The sequence below is a fragment of the Amblyomma maculatum genome, chromosome 2 (assembly GCF_055883805.1).
Source record: "Amblyomma maculatum isolate TAMU_Amacu chromosome 2, ASM5588380v1, whole genome shotgun sequence".
In the NCBI taxonomy this organism is placed as follows: domain Eukaryota; kingdom Metazoa; phylum Arthropoda; class Arachnida; order Ixodida; family Ixodidae; genus Amblyomma; species Amblyomma maculatum.
The window spans coordinates 64222951-64245321 of record NC_139345.1 but is presented as its reverse complement, the minus strand read 5'-3'; the positions used below and the strand labels follow the sequence as shown (position 1 = coordinate 64245321).

At 47.8% G+C, this 22371-nt stretch overlaps 1 protein-coding gene across 4 annotated transcripts in view; it reads left to right on the top strand.

Annotated features, from left to right (window-relative positions):
- The window catches only part of LOC146198821 (CREB-regulated transcription coactivator 1-like), a 76243-nt gene that overhangs the window by 46467 nt on the left and 7405 nt on the right, over window positions 1–22371 (top strand). For 3 of the 4 annotated variants that reach the window (XM_084594307.1, XM_084594308.1, XM_084594305.1), the window contains 2 exons: window positions 5984–6268; window positions 10760–11015. In XM_084594307.1, coding sequence (XP_084450433.1) covers window positions 5984–6268; window positions 10760–11015 — 541 coding nt within the window. The remainder of the gene's footprint in view (window positions 1–5983; window positions 6269–10759; window positions 11016–22371) is intronic. The other variant, XM_084594306.1, reaches the window with a different exon arrangement.

Here is a 22371-nt window from a genome sequence, read left to right as displayed (position 1 = left end):
CTTCTTTGAACTTAAGGAGTAGTGCTGCCGCTACACGGCAAGGAAACGGCTACTCATGTGTCACTCCACGTCTAAAAGGAAACCAAGCGCATGTGGTATGATAGGTTACATGCTGACTTCAGACGCAATCCGTAAAGCGAGTCTGCGTTTTGCGCCAGCTGCTACAGCATGTACGGCTCATAGCAACACTTCATTGCAATGTGCTATTTGAGAATTGATCACTTTATTCAGGATTGTGGTTGGCTGTGTTGCCGTTCACATCAGCCGGAATCAGCATCCCGAATAATGTGATGGTTTTTAAGTAGCACATCTCAATAAGTACATTTTGCTGTGAACCAGCACCGATGCCTGCAGTGCAGCTTAATTCCGGCAGCTGGCTAGAAATTCACATGATCGCAGCGTGATCGCACATGATCACAACAAGACTGCACGCATCATTTCCGTTGACGATTGGAATAACTCGAGTCTTCCGCTGCAAAACTTTGTGCAACTGGTGGAGCGAGTGCAGCCACATCTAACAGACCTATGGAAGACGAGCTGGGGGCCTCGTGAAGAGGTCAAGATCATTTGCCGACACCCGGCGCAATCTGGAGTCGCATCCCAGAGAATAGAGTTCTTGGTCTAAAATACGACTTGGCAGGGACAGCAGTGATAACACCAGCGACACTTTATTATTGTATCCGCTGTACAGCTGTGCTAAATGTCTTTCTTACCACATGATGTGAGGCTGAAGTTAAGTTCACCACCATTTTACACAGCGATGAAACACACTGGACAAGACGCAACACACCGCACAAAGACACAGATAGTGTAACGTTGAAAACTGTCATGTGCCACTCTGCCACTTGGGACGGTAGCTGAGACGAGGATACAATTCTTGAGGAAAAGATTTTGCATACAAAGGACACGCGTACACCAATGCTAAACAGGCCGCTCAGAGTCGACAGGGCATGCGGTGCAACGATGAAACTACCGTAAAATCTGTCATGGTGAATACCTTGTGTTGCCAGCCAGAAGTGGCAAGCTGTTGACAATCACAGCTTCACTGCTTCCCACGGAGCTACTGCTGTGCAATGAGCACACTACCCAATTCTAGTTCACTTTAGTTTCGGAATGGGCTTAGGGTAGCCTGCAAATGTCACTTGTTACTTCATACTTAAAGCTACACTGAAACGGTGTTCACTGTGGCTAATGAATTCCAAAACACCGATAGATATTGAATCAGTCATCAACAGCCCAGCAAAAAGTTTAGTCTTGCATCCGTAGTGCCCGAGATATCAATATCTGCGACGATTAAAGACGGCCTCTGTAGTTTTCTTCTCAGTTCATGCACCAGAGTGAGCAAGTAAAAAAAAGATTACAGATTGCAACCCCACTCCTCCCATGAATCCATCACCCAAACAACCTGGCTTGATTGTTTAATTTCTTTTTTTTTTTTTCCACTTGCACCCGGGCTGTGGCTGGACAATAGAAGTGGGAAAGGCAGAATTTACACAAGAGACCGGTATACCAATGGTTGCCACGAGACGCAGGAATGGAAATTTTAGAGCGGAAGCATTATTACCTGCATCCTTAGATTTTGCCGCAGTCGTTCTCAAGTCTTTTTCAAGCAACTATTAGAAAAAAAAACTGACTGCCATTTGATTTCGAGCCCGACCTGATGCAAAAAGATCAACTTCGTTGGTCACTGTGTTAGACCACTGTGCAATTCTGTTATAGTTGGCTTTTTCACGTGGTATGCTGCCAGTCTTTCACGCTGCGCTTTGGATGTCGTCGTCTTCATTGTAGTCATTTTCTCTGACAAAGTTGCACTAAAGACCTTAATTAGGCCTCCTTCATCCTAATAAATTCTTAAAAGTGCCCTTTAAATACTCTGCTAAACATGGCAAAATGTGGCAAAGCAAAGCGAAATTTTTTTCATGTAACGTGTATGTGGGCGTGTCTGAAATGCATGTGTGGTCTCTAACGTTCCTTGTTCCCAGCTACCGAACAAAGTTTTTACTGAAAAGAAAGGGGGGATAGTAGCCTCTAAATTTTCTTCGTGCGCACAGTTCCGTTAATGTAGTTGCAGGTCCTGCCAACAAATGAGGTGTATTTAAGAAAACTTCCTGTAAGTTTTCAGTAAATTATTTAACTGAGCAGTGAGCATCGGCCAACTACTATGTGCAACATAAAACACTCCTTTGGCATGGTGAGATTTTCAGTAAATTATTTAACTGAGCAGTGAGCATCGGCCAACTACTATGTGCAACATAAAACACTCCTTTGGCATGTTGAGATTTTCAGCTGCTGTGTCATCTCCATGAAACAGGAGTATCTGACAAGTTAGTTCCGGTGGATTTCTTGGCTGTCCCGGTTACATAGAACTTGCATTAGCACTTGGAATGAAGTGTGTCTTCCTTTTATGTGATAATATACACGCTGAGTGAGGTTTCCTAATTGCAGCCTTCATCGAAGTTATCCATCAGTGGCAGATGCATTTGACTACTGCAGCATAATTGCAGTTTTAAAGCAAAATATAAAAAGGACAAGGAAGCTTTGCTAGACAGATATGTTATCCTTTGCAAACAATACCAGCCCTAGTTTTATGCACAAGAAAATGACTGTGCTGCTGAGGAGAGTAGAAAATTAAGTCCCTGATTTCTTCTCCCACCTTCATCTCCATGTGCAGTGGGGACATTACTGCATAATTTCTATGATGTTTGAACATGGGAGCTCGGAAACGAAACCACTTCCTGCCATTCATTACGTTCTTTATCCACAGATGCCATCGCAAACTTTTTCAGTGTATGTCGCGCTCTGTATTCTTGTATCCGCATAACAATTGCTGCATTGCTGTCAAAATAGAGTTGTGCTTGAAAGTGAGGAACTAATCGGGGCTAGTAAGGAATTCGTTTGACGAGGTCTATTAACCCGTTTCTGCTCTTACCTGCTCTGGCACTAATCTCAAGCACAAATGTCTCGGGCGCCACCCTTTCTGTCTGCTATTATATATATATATATATATTTTTTTTTTAATGCCACCTATATTGCCACAACCTGACTGTTGAAATATTTATAAGCACTGAAGTTAACTCCTGTTAAAACCGATGTAAATAAAAGAGGGAATGCACTTACATGTAATCGCTCTTGAAATGACTGTAGCAATATGACTATGCGCCCCATGCACCGCCTATAGGAGCACTACGGAAAACAGTCTAGCGATCGCTTTCAAAAGTCCTTCCGGGATACGAGTTGCCGCTGCTCATACGTCACTGCGGGAATTGTTAACGTTCGCGGTGGCGATATTTTTTTTTCAGCTCCTGCCGATTTTTTTCACCCCTGCCTGAAGCGTAAAATTAAGGTTGGCCTTTGTGTAGGAGCAAGAGCATGCTGCAGCCATCTGGGAGAAACTAATGCGTACACGTGCCAGGTGCCTCCTACAAATATGCTCTCAGCGACCAGCTGCAATGTTGAGCCCAGCAATATTGTGGGTGTGTTGCATCGACTGATCAGTTACTTCAACAGAATAATCGCCGTTTCTTTTTCCATTTACCCTGCCTTTCCTTCGCAAGCTCTTTTCATATGTGCTTATGGTGACATGCCTCGACCCAATATAGTATTAGACATTAGAGAGTTTTATAATAGGGGGACCTTATAGGTTAAAGGAATACGATAATTGTGCTCAGATGAAAGGGTGGAGGGTGCAGCGATTACCGTGAGCATGCACACTTGCTTCCCGCTATTCCCCTAAGCGATAGTATCCCCCTATTCTAAAATGCCCTATTCTTCATCACCCTCCGTTACATCGTACCAGCACCACTATCATAGTCTTGTGAATTAGGCTTCATCAGCCTAATTCACAAGACTTTAGTGTGATGTTGAATAAGGGCCCGTGTCGCAGAAAATCCAGTGTCACCGTCGTCGTTGTTGGCTGTGAATGAAAAATTTCAATGCAAAATTAAGGAGCAGGTTGAAATGTTCAGATTGACGCTGAATTTCTCAAGACATTCTACAAGAAAAGGAAAATTATTGAGCGAAAATGAAATCTGGGTCAACTTTGCATAGTCATTGAAATCAAACACTGGACTTTCGTATTGTGAGACCGACACACGCTCATGGGTTGCGAAGGCTCGCTGGTTTAAACTGAATAAAGGTAGACCTACTCAATTAGCGATATGAGTGGGGTCGGCCAATGCAGTTGCATTCTGATCTTAAAAGGTGATACTCAATTAAGCGTCCCCATGCTTAAAGCATCTCCCACAAGATTACCCGTACCGATGGATTAGATCACGGCGATGACACGTTTCCTAACATGTACATTCAAGTGAGTGAAGCGCAATAAAGTGAGTGCTTACAATCTTCAATAAATTCTATGTTTCGTTAAGATTATGCTTTCAGCTAAAAAGACAAATTATTTAGAAATACGACTCTCAATAAGCACTGCTTGTAGGCCATTAAATGCATGCACTATGTGCTTGGAGCACCATGTTTTATTCATTAAATCTTGTACCTGATGCTCAACATATCTGTCTTTACTTTGCACTCGGGACCTACGAAATGACTTGAAAAATTAAGCGCCACAAAAATAGGCAGCACTGCACTAAATAAACGAATTATTACAGGCTTACGCAGTGACCAACATATTTTGTTTCCTGTAGCTAAAATCGAATGGTAGCGATCGTCAGAAGTACATGTTGACACGTCAATATTGTTTCAACTGCTTCTATATCGAAGTATGAGGCAGGAATGACAAGCTGCTTGTTAACGCAAAGTGAATTGGAACAGGACGCTCTCGATAGTATTGCGTGCCGAGCTAGGTTGAGCAAATACAATCTCCAGTGCGTTGTTTATAGCTTTAAAACATTTACCCAATGAAAAACTATTGCTGGAGATGCCCCGTAACTTGTGTCACAGTGCATTGGTAGCAGATGCTGTGTTTGCAATGATGCAAACGCTTTGGGAAAATGAGTTCATGATGCGACAACGTATAGAAACACACGGCTAGCGACGACACGGCCAGCTCTGCTCTCGGATTTACTTATCAACTCCACCACCAGCGGTGCGGCCATCGCTTTGCCTGCTGCCTATATGGGCTTCTCTAGCTCCCTTTGTAGTTGGCAAGCCATGCAGAGTTGCATTGCTGCATGCCTCTCACTGTGCTGATGATTTCGCGGCATTAACCATAGCTTTCAGAGTAGTGTGCACATGAGCTTTGGTCTAAATGTAGCACTGCTTCTTTTGCATGCAAATCTGTGTATGCAAGAATTTTACAGCACTAGTGATATTAGGTACACTCGATGGGAATTGCATTGTTGGCATTTGTGCCCCAAACTATCTTGCTGTCTAGAGTCCCTGTACTACTCCTACAGGATGCTGAATTTTGCCATTGCATTCATGGAAATTGTAGTAAGGCTACTCTTGTATATGGTGCTGCTTGACGAGCATGGGTTTATTTGGCATTGCGCAGCAGCATATATTATTGAATCCTGTTGTTGTTTCATGCAAATTGTTCAGGCCTCACAGGCCTGCACCATCTCATTCTATTCATGTTTGACTCCTGCCTGACATTACACCGCTTTTCTTGGCATCTGTTAGGAAACCATAGATGTATTTCTGTCACTTATTTGTTTTGTGATGAAATGAAGTGTCTGTTAGGTTTTTTTCTATTGGTCTCTCATTTGACACTTTTTAGAATCCTCATTTGACGCATATTCTCTCATTTGACGCATATTTAGAATCCTTTGTATTGTTACTGATGAATGGGACGAGCCCAGATAAATAGCAGAAGTGGGAGCTGTTGTTTTCTTTACATAACAGAGGTACAGAGGTCGTTGTTGCTGTATATTGTAATTTATTTTGTATTTTCTGGGGTCATCAAATGTGGAGGTTAGGAACACTCCATTTGTCGAAGCCCATGACCATATTCAATAGTACGGCTATGGTGCTGGCTTTCTTGCTTTCTGCTTTCGGGGGTATTTATGACATTGGTGTTCTGTCGCAGCAGGCGCCGAGTCCCCGGCCGCGGCAGTTGTACCAGGGTGGTGCGCCGCCTTCCGAGCGGTCTGGTAGTGCTCCAGCGTCCCCTGTGTCGCATGGGGCACCATCCCCCGTGTCGTCTCCGAGTGCGGTGGGCAGCCCCTATGGGGCTGGCAGCTACCGGACGGGCTCTGCCCTGGGCAGCACCTCCCCCCTCCAGCAGCAGATGGAGCAGTTTCGTGTGGCCGCTGGCAGCACGGACGACTCCACCTCACCCTCTGCAGCTCAAACGCAGAGTCCTTACTTTGTGGTGAGAACCACTGATGACGGTGTTTAGTATTTGTTGGCTGTTGGAGCTGTGGAGTCATAGCTTGGACCTTTAGGCATGTGGGGCATGTATATGTCTGCGTATGCCTGAACGCATTAAATAATATATTAAATAACTATTTAGACATTAATTATATTACATTAAATATTGATTAATTAACAATAACTAAAATTAAAATGCCAGCCTAATATTGTAAAATTGAAGCAAGCGTTTGATGGGGATTATTCTTCTGGCCTCTAAATGCTGCATGTTCCTCCCCTCCCTTGCGTATATTCTTGCATGTGAGGAACTTCTCATATTGCCAGCAGTGTTCAAGGTGGTAATTGTGGGGATGTGGCCACTTTTTTGGCTTCTCTCCTCGCCCCATTAGCCTCTGTAGGTTATTTGCACATCAGGACAGCAAAGTCCTGTGACACTTGCATAGTGCCAAGAACACAGTGTCTTAACTACTGCCATTGTGTGCAGAAAGTTCCCCTGTACCTGCTATTGTAATTTTAATTACAAGGGCATGACTCTTGGCCAAGCACGGACAATCTATTGCACCACTCGGCCAATTTCACCTTCTGCAACTGCGAGCACCCCAGCCTTTTATTGGTTTCAAAAATTTAGCTTATGGTTTTCAGTCTATACCTTCAGCAACGTAACATTCCTTATGACCCATTAACCCTTTGGCTGTCGGGAGTTTCTGGTCGTGACGCACCCCCAGTGTCGGTTTGGTTTCAGGGAACGAGCATAGCGATTTATTTTTATTTTGATTTCTATACAAATAACATAGTCATTGGAATATGCACATTTCAGTGTTCTGCAGGTATTGTTAAAAAGCATCATCATCATCATCAGCCTGATTATAAATTAGATAAATGAGGATAATATAAAAAAATTTTCGACGCTTGAGAGTCTGATTTCGAGCTTGGCTCGTATTTATAATGAAAAGAGCCATCACTCCAGTCTGCAGTCGAAGGTCTCGCACGAAGAGCCATCTGAAAGTAATCGCGTGCACGGAGGGCACACTTTCGGTGGCCCGCACAACGGAGAGAAGTGGCACGCTGTGAAATCAAGATGACAGAGGGAGGGGAAAGAGGCTAAAACGACCTCCTTTGCTGCTGCTAGCTGCAAGCAAGGGCACAGCAAGTGAGAGCGAAATCAGCGATCGAGTCATGTGTCGACCTATTAGAGAGGCAACGGCCCGAGCAACTGAAATGTGACGCCCTGAACGTGACGCGTCGTAGCAGACACGCCAACAGAAAAAAAATAAGGACCTGCAAACCTGCGGCAGATAGCAGAACAACCCTTGAACCCGTAACTGCATGCATGCACCGCGAAACTGCGCGCTGCATGATCGCTTAGCGCGATAGAGTAGCGCGCGGAACGACCAGGCCTCTCGGCAAAGAAGGTGGCGAGGGTGGGCGCGGTTGCTTCATACTCTTCAGTACATACATGCCAACACAACGCGGGGCGAAAATACAAACTTGTAGAAACATATTACAGATGGCGCAGCCTGTTCAAACGTGCCATCTTGGTGCTCAGGCGCTAAGTTTTGAACGCACGATAGAGAACGTGCCAGTACGTCGGTGACACTGTGGGGGGGAAGCGTGAAAACGTACCGGTACGTTCATGACAGTGAAAGGGTTAATACCGTATTTACTCGCATAATGATCGCACTTTTTTTATTAAAATACTGACGCAAATTTCGGGGTGCGAGCATTACGCGGGGTAAATTTTCTACAAAAAATTTTTGAGCACCGAAAACGCAAACAAGTTGCAGGGCAGACGTCTTAGAACATATATCTCGATTACAACCAAAAATAAAAGCTGAGTAAGGCTTACCTTCGCAATAAACACGCACATTAAGCATCACATTGAGTGCACAATGCCCATTTATTTTTTTTCGTCAGTACTCTAATCAAAGTCTGAATCCTCGCCATCCTCGCTTTCACTGCTGCACGACTCATCGGAAACGGCAGTGTCATCGCTTGGAGCATCTTCACAATCCCACAGGAAGTCATCTTCCGTTCCATCCAAAGCGTTAGATATGCCTGTCTTCTTAAAACTCTTAGCCACTACCTCGTCGGGGATACTGCTCCACGCTTCTGTGATCCACGAGCACAGCATCTCCACGGATGGCCTTCTAATCTTTCCGCTCTGCGTCAAATCATGCTGGCCCATCGCCATCCACTCAGCATAAAGTCGTCGAACGTTGTCCTTGAACGGTTTGTTCAAAGACACGTCGAGAGGCTGCAGCAGCAAAGCCAGGCCGCCAGGAATGATTTCAATGTCCGTGCGCAGCTCGTTCAGCTTGGCACGCACGCTGTCCACAAGGTGACCCCTAAAACTGTTCAAAACCAGAAGCGAGGGAAGCAGAAATGCTCCTGGTCTTCTTCCCCAAACAGTCTTGATCCAGTCGACCATCAGGTCTGCAGTCATCCACCCTTTCATCTGTGCACGTATATGGATGCCACGGGGAAAGTTTCCCTTCGGAATAGTCTTCCGTTTGAAGATCACGTATGGTGGCAGCTTCCGCCCGTTGGCCGTCACAGTAAGCATGACTGTGCATCGCTGTTTTTCTGCGCCAGACGTCTTCACGAGGATGCTCCGAGCACCCTTCTCGTTCACAGTTGTATTCCGGGGCATGTCGAACGTCAGTGGAGTTTGATCGGCGTTTCCAATTTGCGACATGAGGTAACAGCATTTTTCGCGAAGCCTAGTGACGAAGTGATGGAAGTCTATCACTTTGCTTTCATACGCGGCTGGGAGCCGCTGGCACAACGACGTCCGCCGCCTCAGGGAAAGTCCATTCCGTCGCATAAAGCGAGTCGTCCAACCGGAGCTAGCGCGGAAATCCTTTGCGGCGATTCCCAGCTTCCTGGCAGTTGTGCGCGCCTGCATCTGTATCATTTCTAATGACACTGCACAACCATCCTTGCGCAGGTCCCTCACATATTCTAGGACCGCCTCCTTAACACGAGGGAACTTGCCCGTTTTGGGTCCACGGAAAGCCCGCCGTGTCTTGTTCGTAGCCATCAGCTTGTCGCGCTGCTTCTTCCAATAGCGTATCCTCATTTCGTCCACGCCGAAATGCCTACCAGCAGCGCGGTTGCCATGCTCCAGTGCATAGTCGACAGCCTTGAGCTTGAACGCGGTGGTGTAACTGGCATACCGCCCCGTGGTGAAATGGCGTAAACTCGCACAAAAACACAAAGCACGCTACTACGCTGCCGAATTGCAAAATGGCGAACGCCGCAAAGCATGGAATCATGGGAACTTTAACGTTACTAGACTAGGTTGGGAACTCGTCGGAATGCATTCGCTGCGGGATGACTGCAGATCAACCACCAGGCGGCTCCATGTTCGGGGTGCGATCATTACGCGGGGAATTTAAAAAATGGAATTTTGACCTCAAAATTCAGGGGTGCTATCATTACGCGAGTGCGATCATTATGCAAGTAAATACGGTACTCGTTGCTGCATCTATGCATAGTGTTTGTTTATTGAGCTATCACTGTCCACTACACAGAGCAAAAGTAAAGAGAAAAGAAAGAATATGAAAAACTGAACATGATGTCAAGGACACTACGGTGTGGTTCCAAATTTAACTTGACTGTATTAAGGCTGTTGTTCAACGAAAAAAACGAGATTGTCCCGTCATATTATATATATATGATATATGAGCAATGGCCTGTATATAAGCAGTGGCCTTTATATAAGCAAGCGGCTTGTCAATAAAAACCAGAGCTATTAACACTCTGTCCTGTCAAGCTCATTCCTCTCTGTGCTGTCTTTCTGCACTTAAGGCGAACTCCAGCAATTCATGAACTAGCTTGGCTATCTGGCTGGTTTTAGATAAACATGAAAAAAAAAAAAAAAATAAGGCTTATTGTTTGACTGAGAGCCTTTGAGGCTAGTGCACTAAAAGTTTACATGCATAGGCCACCAATGTCAAAACAAGTTTGTTGAAAGGTTGTCCTTCAAGTTTAGTGTAAGTCCCAAAGGTATTTCTGAAGAAAAATGGGTATATGTGGGGCAGCTCATGTAAGTTTCTCGGGAGTCACTAAGGGATGTCTGTGCGTGTTCTAAGGTTAATGTAGATACAGCGTCTCGAGTAAGTCGAGTTTTTCTTTAAAAAAGTGTGCTAAGCGGAATATAAGAGAAATTACCCAGTACACAGACATTTAAACTCGGTCAGTACATCTTGGAGATATTTGCGGTTGACTCTTTTGACTCAGTTTTCAGTTCTAAGAGTGGTGCCCAGTCTTTACCCTCTTGATTTTAAGTAAACAAGAAAATTCGAAAATAAAGTGACAGAATTCATTTGATGATCATGCGTGTGTGCAGAGCTGTTCGCTTATGTCTTTCAGGCTATTTCTCTCTTTCTTATTTCGTTTTCATGCTTTGCTTTGTCGTGAGCTGTGCCTCAGCATAAGAGCAAGTGTTGTATTGTTGGGAAGCTTGCCACGTGTTTCTGATTCCATGCAGATGCCTGACGGCAGGTACTGCAGCAATCCCAGCATCCCGACCAATACCTCCTCGGGAGGCGGTGTGTTCTTTGCTGACATGGGCCCGGGGTCAGGCATGGGTGGCGATGCCTTGAGCTGTTCCCTGCCTTACTCCCATGACTCGCTGTACTACACGGGTGACCTGCAGTACTCGGCAAAGACTGCCGCCAGTCCATCGAGTGGGGCACCACAGACACCTCAGACTCCCACCAGCATCCCTGACATCATCCTTACAGGTGCTGTACCTGGAAATGAGCTGTGCGTGGGCCATGCCTGTGTCATGCACCATGTGGTTTTCAAGTATAGTAGCACTCGTTTGTGATGTGCTGGTGACCGTTTCTGAATGCAACATTAAGGGGGGACCCTAGTCTTAAGACAATATTTTTTATCTACTGGTTGATTTTGATGAAAGTTGCATCATTTATGCAGCTTTTTGTGTTGATTTCAAATATGCGCTTAAATTTTTTGTACGACATTTAGTTTTGAAGATACAATCGACAACCGATTTTTCGGACACCCAATTTTTCGGACATGCAAGATTATTCGGACTTTTTCCCGGCCCCAGGACATACCTTATAAAGTCAATGTATTACGCTGCTCAAAATTTCGGACACTCTAAGGAGGGCTATTTGATTTTTCGGACATTCCAAGTGTCAGCCGGGCCAACTGCCACGCATTTTGTGCGGTGTCGCCGCCATCTTGTTTGTTTACTTTTTCCTTTGATAGCCTCGAAACCGGTGCCGGCCTTGCGTGCCGCTCCTTAGCTAAACACGCTGGATCGATGCTATAATATTTGCCTAGCATCTTCCGTTTCCAGGACAACGTCGCTGCCGGACTGCTTCTTTTTTTTTTTCTTTTAGCGTGACCGCTTCTACTGGCCTGTTCCTCTGTGTGTTTACCGTGTAGGCCTAGCTGTGGTCATGCTGATGCGAGAACTACGTTCTGTCGCTACTGTGGCTCGCATTTTATTGAATCGGCTTCAGTTCTGTTTCGGATTTTATAAGATTTCTTTTTTTTTCGTGCAACGCGACAGCAAGAAGGCACTCAACGGAGTCGGTGTTGTGATTCAGTGTTTGGTGGTTGTGGTGTGCCTCGACAGTGGGAAAACCTACTCTGTCGATTTGCTTGGAGCACTTAGTACCCTCGCCAATGCATGGAAGTCTGTAGCACCCACATTGCTGCGCAATTGCTTCCGCGACGCGGGATTTGTGCTGAATGACGAGTCAGCTGCCTTGGACGAGGAGAGCGTCGTCGAGCAGTTGTCAGGCATTGAGCAGCTCACTCATGACCTTCGCACTGCTGGTGTCGAAATTCCATCGGCCGTCTCGTTTTCAAAGTTCACAGACGTGGACCACCAGTTGGAACTGCGCTTTAGGCCCATAGATACAGGAATTATTCGCCAAGTGCTTGTGGAGTCTGAGAGCGAGGACGATGATGACTCACCTGCAGCAGCGCAGCCGACGCAAGCTGAGCTGATGCAAGCGAAATTCAGGTGGACCTGTTAGCACGGAAGCGGAGCGTGGTGCAGAAAAGCATTCATGACTTTTTCCGGCCTCAAAGTGAATAGTAGGCAATAAATTTAGCTTCTTTTGGTGCACATTTGTTTTTTCGGACATTTTCGTGGTCCGTTGAGAGTCCGAAAAATCGGTCGTCGACTGTATTGAGCTTTACAGGAGTTACAATGAAAATTGACCGATCAAATCAAATTAGAACACACAGAGAATGCAAAAATCAAGATTGAATGTCCTGGTCCCGTTTTAACCAAGTTACAGCTTGTCAAAGTCCAGAGACCAAAAAGCCACCTGGACACTCCAGAAAACATGCTAACATGAAAACATGCCAAAGCTAACAGTAACTCATTAAAGTGGGTTCTGACTAGCTTTCGATGTCAATGCATCATTTACCATCAATATAATTTGCCCTCACTGAATGAAATTTCCGGCGAACGGAACGCATGGTCCAGAGGCTGCCACCAAGACGAGTGCGTTTGCATTGTGACCTCTGCAAAAGTTGGTGCCAAGTTCAGATGCGCAATCGCCATTTTCACGTTCATGCTGTAAACGCAGTCGGCCTGCAACTAGTGATAAGCAACCATTGCTCGTCTTGCACCGTGTAGCACTCAGAAGCAAGTTTATTTTGACAGGATTTGGGATTCCGCGCAATCTTTTTCTCAATGTTCCGCGTGTCGCGGGACGCTGCTTCACGACTGCCACTGTGGTCGGTCGCGGCACTGCCTCACAGGGCGATTTATCCTGGCATTGAAAGCTGCACTTGCTCATCTGCACCTTCACGATTTCGTACGCAGCAGGTCGTGCCGCTCCTTGCTGTCGCGCTGAGCACGACCGGCTATGCTACACCGTTATCAGGCCATCGCGGACTCGATGCCGAGCGTCGGCGTTTCGTCATTGATTTCAGATAACCAGATGCGGCAATGCAGCATCCCCGGCGCATTTATCTCCTCTCGCTACTTTTTTTTTAGGCTAATAATGAAGCGCGAATCTAAATATTGCGCATTTCTCGTTGTGGCTACGACGAGGGAACAATGCGAGGCCGACTAGGCCTAACAGAGAGACCTTTTCAAAATGGCGCCGGACTGCGAGCAGTCGACGCCGCCAGCCAGTCAAAGCTTGCAATTTTCTCACGTGCGGTGGGAGACCAATAGCAGCGCGTGTTTCATGCGATTTTGTTCCTTTGTTTTCCGCTTCAGTGGGCTCGCTCATGGTCGCCAACCGAAATATAGTAATGGCCTGAATCGCGATCTTTCGAACGACACCAAGATTATGCCCGTGGATCACATATTTCTCGAACTCCGGGTGATCGAAAGTATCGATGCTATCTTTATCTTTAATAATTTTCGCTACTGCAAGTGTTCAACTAATTTTATTTTCCAGCTGATTGCGCATTTATTAGCAATCTGAAAGTTTGTAACTTAGACGCAGTTTTCTTTAACCCTTTCGCTGTCACGAACGTACCGGTGCGCTTTCGCGCTTTCCCGCCACAGTGTCACTAATGTACTGGTACATTCTTTGTCACGCATTCAAAACTTTGCGCCTGAGCGCGAAGCTGGCGCACTTAGACAGGCTGCCACATCTGTAATATTTTTCTACAAGTTCGTATTTTTGCTCCGCATTGTGTTGGTACGTATATACTGAAAAGTATAGAGTGACCGTGCCCACCCCCGCTACCTTCTTTGCTGGAAGGTGCAGTCGCTCCGCGCGCACTACTCAATCGCGCTAAGCGATTATGCAGTGCGCGCGTTTCGCGGTTCGTGCGTGCAGTTACGAGTTCAAGGGTTGTACTGCCATCTGCCGCAGGTTTGCAGGTATTTTATTCTGTTGGAGTGTCTGCTACGACGCGTCACGTCCAGGGTCTCGCGCTGTTGCCTCGGCAATAGGTCTACACATGACTTGATGGCTGCTTTCGCTCTCTCTTGCCACGCCCTTGCTTGCAGCTAACAGCAGCAAAGGAGGTTGTTTTAGCCTCTTTCCAACTCCCTCTATCATTTTGATTTCATAACGTGCCATTTCTCTCCGTTGTGCGGACCACCGGAAGTGCGACCTCCGTGCACGCGGTTACTTTCGGATGGCTGACCCCGCGAGACCTTCGACTGCAGTGATGGATCTTTTCATTATGAATACGAGCCGAGCTCGGAATCGGACTCAAAAAGTAACGAGCAGTTTTTTTATTATATTCTCATTTATCTAATTTATAATCAGGCTGATGATGATGATGTTAGTTAGCAATACCTGCAGAACACTGAAATGCACATATTTTAATGACTATGTTATTTGCATTGCAATCATAATAAAAAATAAATCGCTATGCTCGTTCCCTGATATACTCGTTCCCCGAAACCAAGTCGACACTGGGGGTGCGTCATGGCCAGAAACAACCGACAGCGAAAGGGTTAATGGCCACGTGTGCCGCCACTATTATGCACATAGGCACAGCCAGTCTCAAGGGAGGGCGCGCTAAGAGAAGCGCACTCTCCGTCGAGACCGGCCGTGACCTAGGCTGCCTTGCATCGAGACACCCTATATACACCCAAATTTGGACCAATCAAAACCACCATTTTTTGATACATTGGGCCTATAGGAAATTTCGCTAAACATTTCAGTAAACTTGTGACGTTTTTACCCACCATTAACACTAATAACAGCCTTTCACTATTGTAAATTGGAGAATATGATTAATAAATAGCTTTTTGTTGGGAATTATTTGTCGATGCTCATTATCATCAGCAGCTACATTTTTGAGCCTCTTCACTTGTGAGGGATTTTGACCTGAAATAATCAGGGAAAACCTGAAAAAGTCGGGGATTTTGAAAATAGTCGTTTGCTAGACACCCTGGAAAGGAATTTAGTAAACGAAATACTTACATGACTCTATAAACTATACAGTTGAATTCCACGACAATGAAATTCACGGTGCATGAAAAAAAAATTCTTTATCGCAGTACTTCATTATCGCGAAAATTTGATGTAAAATGCAATAAGAATTGCCCAAGCAGCAGCAAATACTTTTAATGCCAAAAATCAATAATATTGGCTTGCTTGCGCTTCACGACGGGCAAGTCCGTCACGCGATGTTCCATTCAGTCAGCAAACCCACTGCGACGTCGTCATCACGGGTAGTAACAAAACTCCTGGTGACATTGAAAGCGCCATCATTTGTGAAACGGTTGCAGCAGCGGGCGCATTTTGTAGGTCATCATCATCGAAAGAGTCTTCCTCATTGCGGGCAGCTTTGATAATCTGCTCGTCACTCAAATCTTTGTGAACTTGCACACTAGCATCAGTGCCTGCGCGTGCTGGGTTTGAAGCCTTTATAAGCACGAGTATTTTCTAATAAAATTTCAGTTGATAGTCAGCACTTGTTTGTTTGCGTGTTTCTTCCCCTGTCTTCATTTTTCGCGCTGTACATAATGTTGGCCGATGTACTCCTCGAGATCAAGACTGGGCGGCACGGTTCCCATTATTTCCAGCGTTGTCCAGGCAGCCGTGATGACCGGAGCCGGTGATGCCTCTTCGTCATCGTCGTCTAATACGTCCGGTGCTTCCGCAACTAAGTTTACTGGTTGAGCTTCGGCAAATCCAGCGTGCCTGAAGCAGTTTGCTATTACAGTCGAACCCAGGTATATCGAACCTGGATAATTTGAATTTTGGTTATATCGAACTCGCGGAATATCCCCTTTAAAATTCCATGTAAAGGTATAGGAAAGCTGCGTCTTATATCAAACTCTAATTTCACTGGTTGTTCGATATATCAAACTCCGCACAAGGCACTGGTAAGTGCATTTTCCCCAAAGACGATTACATCACCCTCAGCCTTTTGCCGCACGACATTTTCAAGCCACGGGCGGAATGAGAGAGAACCGTTTGGCGACGACTGGTCTAGAGCAGCGCCGTGCCTTTTCCCCAAAGGCGTGCGCATCTGCAGTGATTGGTGCCAGCACGTGACGTTTGCAAGCCATGTGCATGAAGGAACAAGAGGGAACTGGTTTGACAACGGCTGGTGCGAAGCAGATGCAGGTAATGCAGCCATAGTGTTCGGAAGAGGGGAAGCAACGCGATAGAGCGAAGCGCAAGGTTGTGCCTATTCTTCTGCCGAGCTTTCTCTCTCTGCCCTTCCTCTCTTTTTCCCGGTCTTCGATCACAGTAGCACGCATTACGCATGCGCCGAAAAACCAGCTCAGCCCATGGCAGAGGCACATTCATGGAGGCATGGATGCTTTCTCCAATGTGTGTTGTGAACCGTCTGTGCATGGCGGGTGATGTGCATTGCGTGTCTTGTGTCGTGCTGAACGTGTGGACTAGCGTAAGCTATGGCGTCTGCAGACGTTAAGAAGTGGCAGACTTTTTTTTTTGACGAGTCGTTCATCCTTGGCATCATGCTGAACGTGCGGCGCAGCATAAGATATGGCGGCTGCAGATATTAAGAAGCGCTTTTTTTTTTTTTTTGCAGGAGTCGTCGATTTTTGCATCTATGAATCAGCGTAAGCACGCAGCCAGCTGCAATCATAACACTGGCTTTTAGCATTGTTCGCTTCAAACAGCATTTGCAGCTATCATGCTTGCCAATGATTTTGTAGCAGTGGACTCCGCCCGCCCCAAGTGTTGCGTGATAAATCAAACTAGGCTTGTGCAATCAAGTCATCGCGGGCACTCTGCCAAGTTTGTTCCCTGCCACTGCAGGAGCTAACGTCAAAAGTATAGACAAAAGATAAACACGCCGAGATGCTATCGCTGCGCAGCATCTTGGCGTGTCTTTTTTTCAAATTCTCGGCGGTAAAAGTGTAGGGTGGGTTGATTGCGTGACAAACACTGTATTATTTTTCACGATCGCAAGTGGCGTCTCAAGCCGATTTTTGTATATCGAGTTATCGATATACATATTGAACTATTTTGTGATCCCCTTCGATTTCGACATATTCGGCTTCGACTGTATTGAATGCCCCAGTGTGCTCCAGGCAGCCTGAGCTCCGTGCTAGCTTGATTTCGTTGCAGTGATGCGCTGAACAATTGTCCAGAAGCGAACAAACTTTCCGGCCCTGCCGCTTCATGTCAGTTGAATGCCACCATCCATTCAGTGAAAATAGCGCGGGCCATCCTCGACTCTTTGTTCGCGATGTACTGCACAGGTAGGGTACGGCTTCCCTTGAAACAGCGCGGCTTGGCACTTTTTCCGATAACTAATAACCGACGCTTATCCGAGCTATCCATATTCGTGCAGAGCAGCACTGTGACACGCGTTTTACTATGTTTGCTGCCGTGACAGCGCTGCCCGTTGAAGTCGAGCGTTTTGGCTGGCAACATCTCGAACAGCCCAGTCTCATCGGCGTTGTGGAGTCTGCCGGCGCGTAGTCGCTTAAAATGCCAGCCACATTGCTCGTCTTTCAAGCAGTCACTCCTTTAGCATCTGCCGACATCGATTCATCGCACAGCACTTTTCCGACGATGTTATGGCGAGTCTTGAAATGATTCATCCAGCCAATGCTGCCTTTAAAATTGTCAATGCCAAATAGATACACTTAGTTCATGGTGGTGGTGGTGAAAAACTTTATATTTGGGAGCCTTAAGGGATTACATTCTAATGACGGGTCGGCTCTTGGCTGCGTGTTGTGGCCGAAAGCTGGTGCTTCACAGCGACACCCAAAGCCCAGTCTGTCAGCCGCTTTTGAACGGCCGGGTCAGAGCTGGACACCGCAGCCTCCCATCGCTCGAGGTCGGAGAGTTGCCAAGTGGCTGGAGGGTGGAATTCCGAGCATTTGATCATAATATGCTCAAAATCAGCTTTAGGTGCCCCACACAGGGTGCACTGCGGCGAGAACAGTCCTGGATGGATCAAAGATAAGAAAGCGGGGGATGGGAATGTACGGGACTGAAGCTGGCGCCACGTCACCTGTTGTAGCTTAGTCATAGATTTATGAGGAGGAGGGTAGATGGTTCGTTGATCACGGTAATGGAGAGAGATTTCGTGATAGGATACCATGCGCTCGCGAGCATCTCCCCAGGCAGTGGCAGTCCCTGCTCGGCTGACGTATCCTCGAGCAAAAGAGTGAGCTGCTTCGTTGCCTGGGTGACCCGTGTGAGCGGGCACCCATATTAGTTGAATAGGGTGTTCGGGTGGGGAGAGGGAGGCGAGGAACCGGAAGGCTGGGGTAGAGATCCGACCGCGGGCGAAGTTCCGTACGGCGGATTTAGAATCGCTAAAGATGGTTGTGGCTCGGGTGGTAGCTATGGCGAGGGCAACCGCCGCCTCCTCCGCCTCCAGGGAAGTGGAGGCAAAAGTTGTACCGGCCGCGACCAGTTGCAAAGAGTTGGAAACAGCGCTGAGGGCGAACGCTGGGCGGGAGGGGTATGAGGCAGCGTCTACGTAAACGGTCTCTGGCTGGAAGCCATAGTTTTTGTGAAGAGCTTCTGCGCGTGCCTTGCGGCGATCGACATGGTGCTCTGGGTGCATATTCTTTGGCAGGGGATGCACCTTAAGAACGCGGTGTATCGCAGGGGGAAGTGTATGTTGTGTAGAGCAGTGACCGGGAGGTGAGAGATGGATGCGAGCAAGGATGTTCCGGCCGGTGAGGGTAGATGATAATCGCTCCAACTGGGCTGAGCGATGGGCTTCTGTGAGCTCAGCTAGGGAGTTATGGATGCCCATGGGAAGAAGGCGTTCATTGGAAGTGTAGCGGGGTAAGTTGAGGGCGGCCTTGTACGCCTGTCGGATAAGGGCGTTAACCTTGTCTTCCTCCACCCGCGTGAGGAAAAGGTAGGGGAGCGAGTACACAACACGGCTCAGGACAAATGCCTGTACCAGGCGTCTGAGGTCATGCTCGCGCATGCCGCGATGGCGATTGGCTATGCGGCGAATGAGGCGGATTGTTTGATGAACCATCACCGTCAGCTTAGTGATGGTTGCGGTATTCTTGCCATTGTTTTGTATCAGAATACCAAGAATCCTGATGTTGTCCACTTCTGGTATCCGGGTGTTGTCAATTGTCAAGAAGATGGGGGGAGGAGGGCCTTTGTCTGTACGACACCTAGGAGGTCGGAGTATGAGAAGCTCCGATTTGGTAGGGGAACAAGCCAAGCCGACATTTGCTGCAAAAGATACAACAATGTCTGCTCCGGCCTGTAATGTATCTTCCATGGCGCCAATGCTACCTGTGGTGGTCCACAGTGTAATATCATCGGCGTATAAGGAGTGGGACGGGGCAGGAATTTGGTTGAGGGCGTGTGCCATGGGGACAAGGGTAATATTAAAAAGCAGTGGAGAGAGGACAGAACCCTGTGGAGTGCCAATGCTACCGAGTTTGAAAGATGGAGATGAGAGCGAGCCGATGGTGATTTCTGCTGTGCGATGACTAAGAAAGGCGGATATGTACTGGTGGACACGCGAGCCGACTTGAAGCGATGAGAGAGCATCTAAAATGGCTGCGTGACGGACATTATCAAAGGCCTTTGTGAGATCTAGGGCGAGAATTGCTCGGGTGCGCTTTGCGTGGCGGGGGTGAAGGACATCTTCTGACAGTTGCAGCATAATATCCTGCGTGGAGAGATGTGGCCGGAAGCCGATCATTGTGTCAGGGAAGAGGTTGTGGTCATCTATGTGGTTCTGGAGGCGTGCCAGCACAACATGTTCAAAGAGTTTGCCAAGACAGGAAGTTAGAGATATGGGTCGGAGATTCTTGATGTCGAGTGGTTTGCCGGGTTTAGGGATAAATGTGATACGGGCGTGTGTCCACTGGGCCGGAAGGGTTCCCGTGCGCCACCATTGGTTGAAGAGGTCCGTGACCGCATCGACAGACGGGTCATCCAAGTTACGAAGCATCTTATTTGTGACTCGGTCCGTCCCCGGAGCTGATGTCGTCCTGAGGCGGTGCATCGCCGCCCTGACTTCAGCTGAAGAGATTTCCTCATCAAGGGTAGGGTTGGGAGAACCGGTGTAAGAAGGGAGGGGGGTAGAGGGGGTTGTAGGGACGTACTGATCTTTTAAGGTCTGAAGGAGGGCGTCATCGTCTAGGGGAAGCTGATGAATAATGCGGGTAATAATCTTACGCTGCGTGGCCTTGGTGTGCCCAGGATCAAGGAGGTAGCGTAAAAGCGACCAGGTGTCTTTAAGGCCTAGATTACCGCTCATGCGGTCACAGACCTGCCCCCACTGCTGGCGAGCGAGGTCCCTTGTATAAGCTTCAATTGCTTTCACAAGGCGGGAAATTCGCCGTTTGAGGGTGCGATTATGCTTTTGGGACAGCCAGCGTTTCTGAAGGCTGGCGTGTGCCTCCCACATGTGGAGAAGGCGACTATCCGCAGCCGAAGTGTCCTCTGGTTCCGGGATAGTGGATGTCGCCGACTCCACATCCTGTGTGAGAGAAGCCACCCAGGCCTCCAAGTCCACAATGGTGTCCGGTGCGTTTTGCCGGATGCGGCGAAATCGATCCCAATCGACCACGCAGGCCCGATTGCGTTTGGGTGGGGTGAGGGAAGAGATGGAGAGCTCAGTGCATAAAATGTAGTGATCACTGCCTAATGAGTGAGTGGTATTAGTCCAGCGGCTTTCTCGAACGCCTTTTGAGAGAGTCAAGTCAGGGCTTGTGTCGTGCTGAACGCTAGATCCGATTCGGGTGGGATAGGAGGTGTCGTTGAGAATAGAAAGCCCTTCGTCCTGAACGAAGGACAAAATTGCCGTACCCTTACGGCAGTTTTTTCGGTAACCCCAGCTGGTATGGCTAGCATTGAAGTCGCCAACCACTAGAAGGGATCCTCCCGCGCTAACTGTGAGGGCTTTCTTGATTGTGCCAATGAGGGGGGCAGGAGGGCTCTTGGGCGGGCTATAGAGGTTGAGAATAAAAAGGGTGCGTGCATTTCGTGTGCGGGGCAGGAGTTCCAGCAAGAGACCATCCACGTCATCCACCTCAAGAGGGTGTTCGACCGCGGTAAAGTTGCGGTGCACCAACGACGCTACCCTGGATTGAGGCTGGGTGGAGGGCTCGTAAGTAGTATAGTCGCGGAGCTTAACTGAAACAAGCGTCTCCTGCAGCGCTATCACTGCCGGTATCTCGCTAGGGGATAGGGTAGATAAGTGAAGTTGCAGATTATTCCGCTTTGTGCGGAAACCTCTGCAGTTCCACTGCCACACGCTAATTCTGTTGGGGTGTGCCGCCATGTTGGGTGCTATCAGTAATAGCTAAAGGGATGGGTAGTACAGTGCAACCTCTGGGGAGAAGCTCACAAACTTGGGTTTGGATTTGAGAAAACGAGGCCTCTTGAGCACTTTGATGCTTCTCAATAGCCTCTAGTCGTTTTGCGGCGTTCGTCATCCAGTTCTGGGTTTCGGCGCGGAAAGATTGTACCGAGCGTTCCAGGGACTGCATTGCCGTCATAAGGAGGGCAGTCTGGTCTGGCATTGATGGCTCGGAAGGAACTACCCCAGTGGCTATCTTGCGTTTTGCGGGAACGCCACGAGCAGGCGACGTAGCGCGCGAAGAGGACGCGGAGGGGGGAGAGTTTGAAGGAGTTTTGGAAATGGGAGGTGCTTGGGTTTGCAATACTGCAGGGGACTGCTCTCGCCTTAAAAGGAGTTGCAGCTGCCGTTTAAGGTCGGCAATTTCTTCAGACTGTGCTTTTAACTGAGCTTTAAGTTCCGCGTTCTCTCGCTCGAGCGGGGAAGACTGCGGCCTCCAGCTCACCTGTTTCGTGGATTCCTGGACTGTTTGGTCCGGGAGTGGCGGGAAGGACCTCGAGCGGCTTCTGCTGTGGCGATGGCGGGATCCCGTCTTCGAGCGGCTGCGCGACTTCGAAGACGATCGAAACCGGCTTCTTGATGGTCTAGATGACTTGAGAGTTGTCTCAGGAGGTCGAGCGTCCGAAAGCCTTATCGGCGGTGTGGATTTTTTGGAGGAGTTTCCTGAGCGTTCGAAGTGCACTTTGCAGCGTTTGGTCGCCGTGAAGTGGGCTTCACCGCATAAGATGCACCTGGGCGTGCAGTCCGGCGTTTGCTTGGGTGGATGGGCAACGCCGCAGTGGGAACACAGGTCAGTCTTCTCCTTGGGACAGACGTCGGCACGGTGTCCAGGCTTCCGACAGTTGAAGCAAG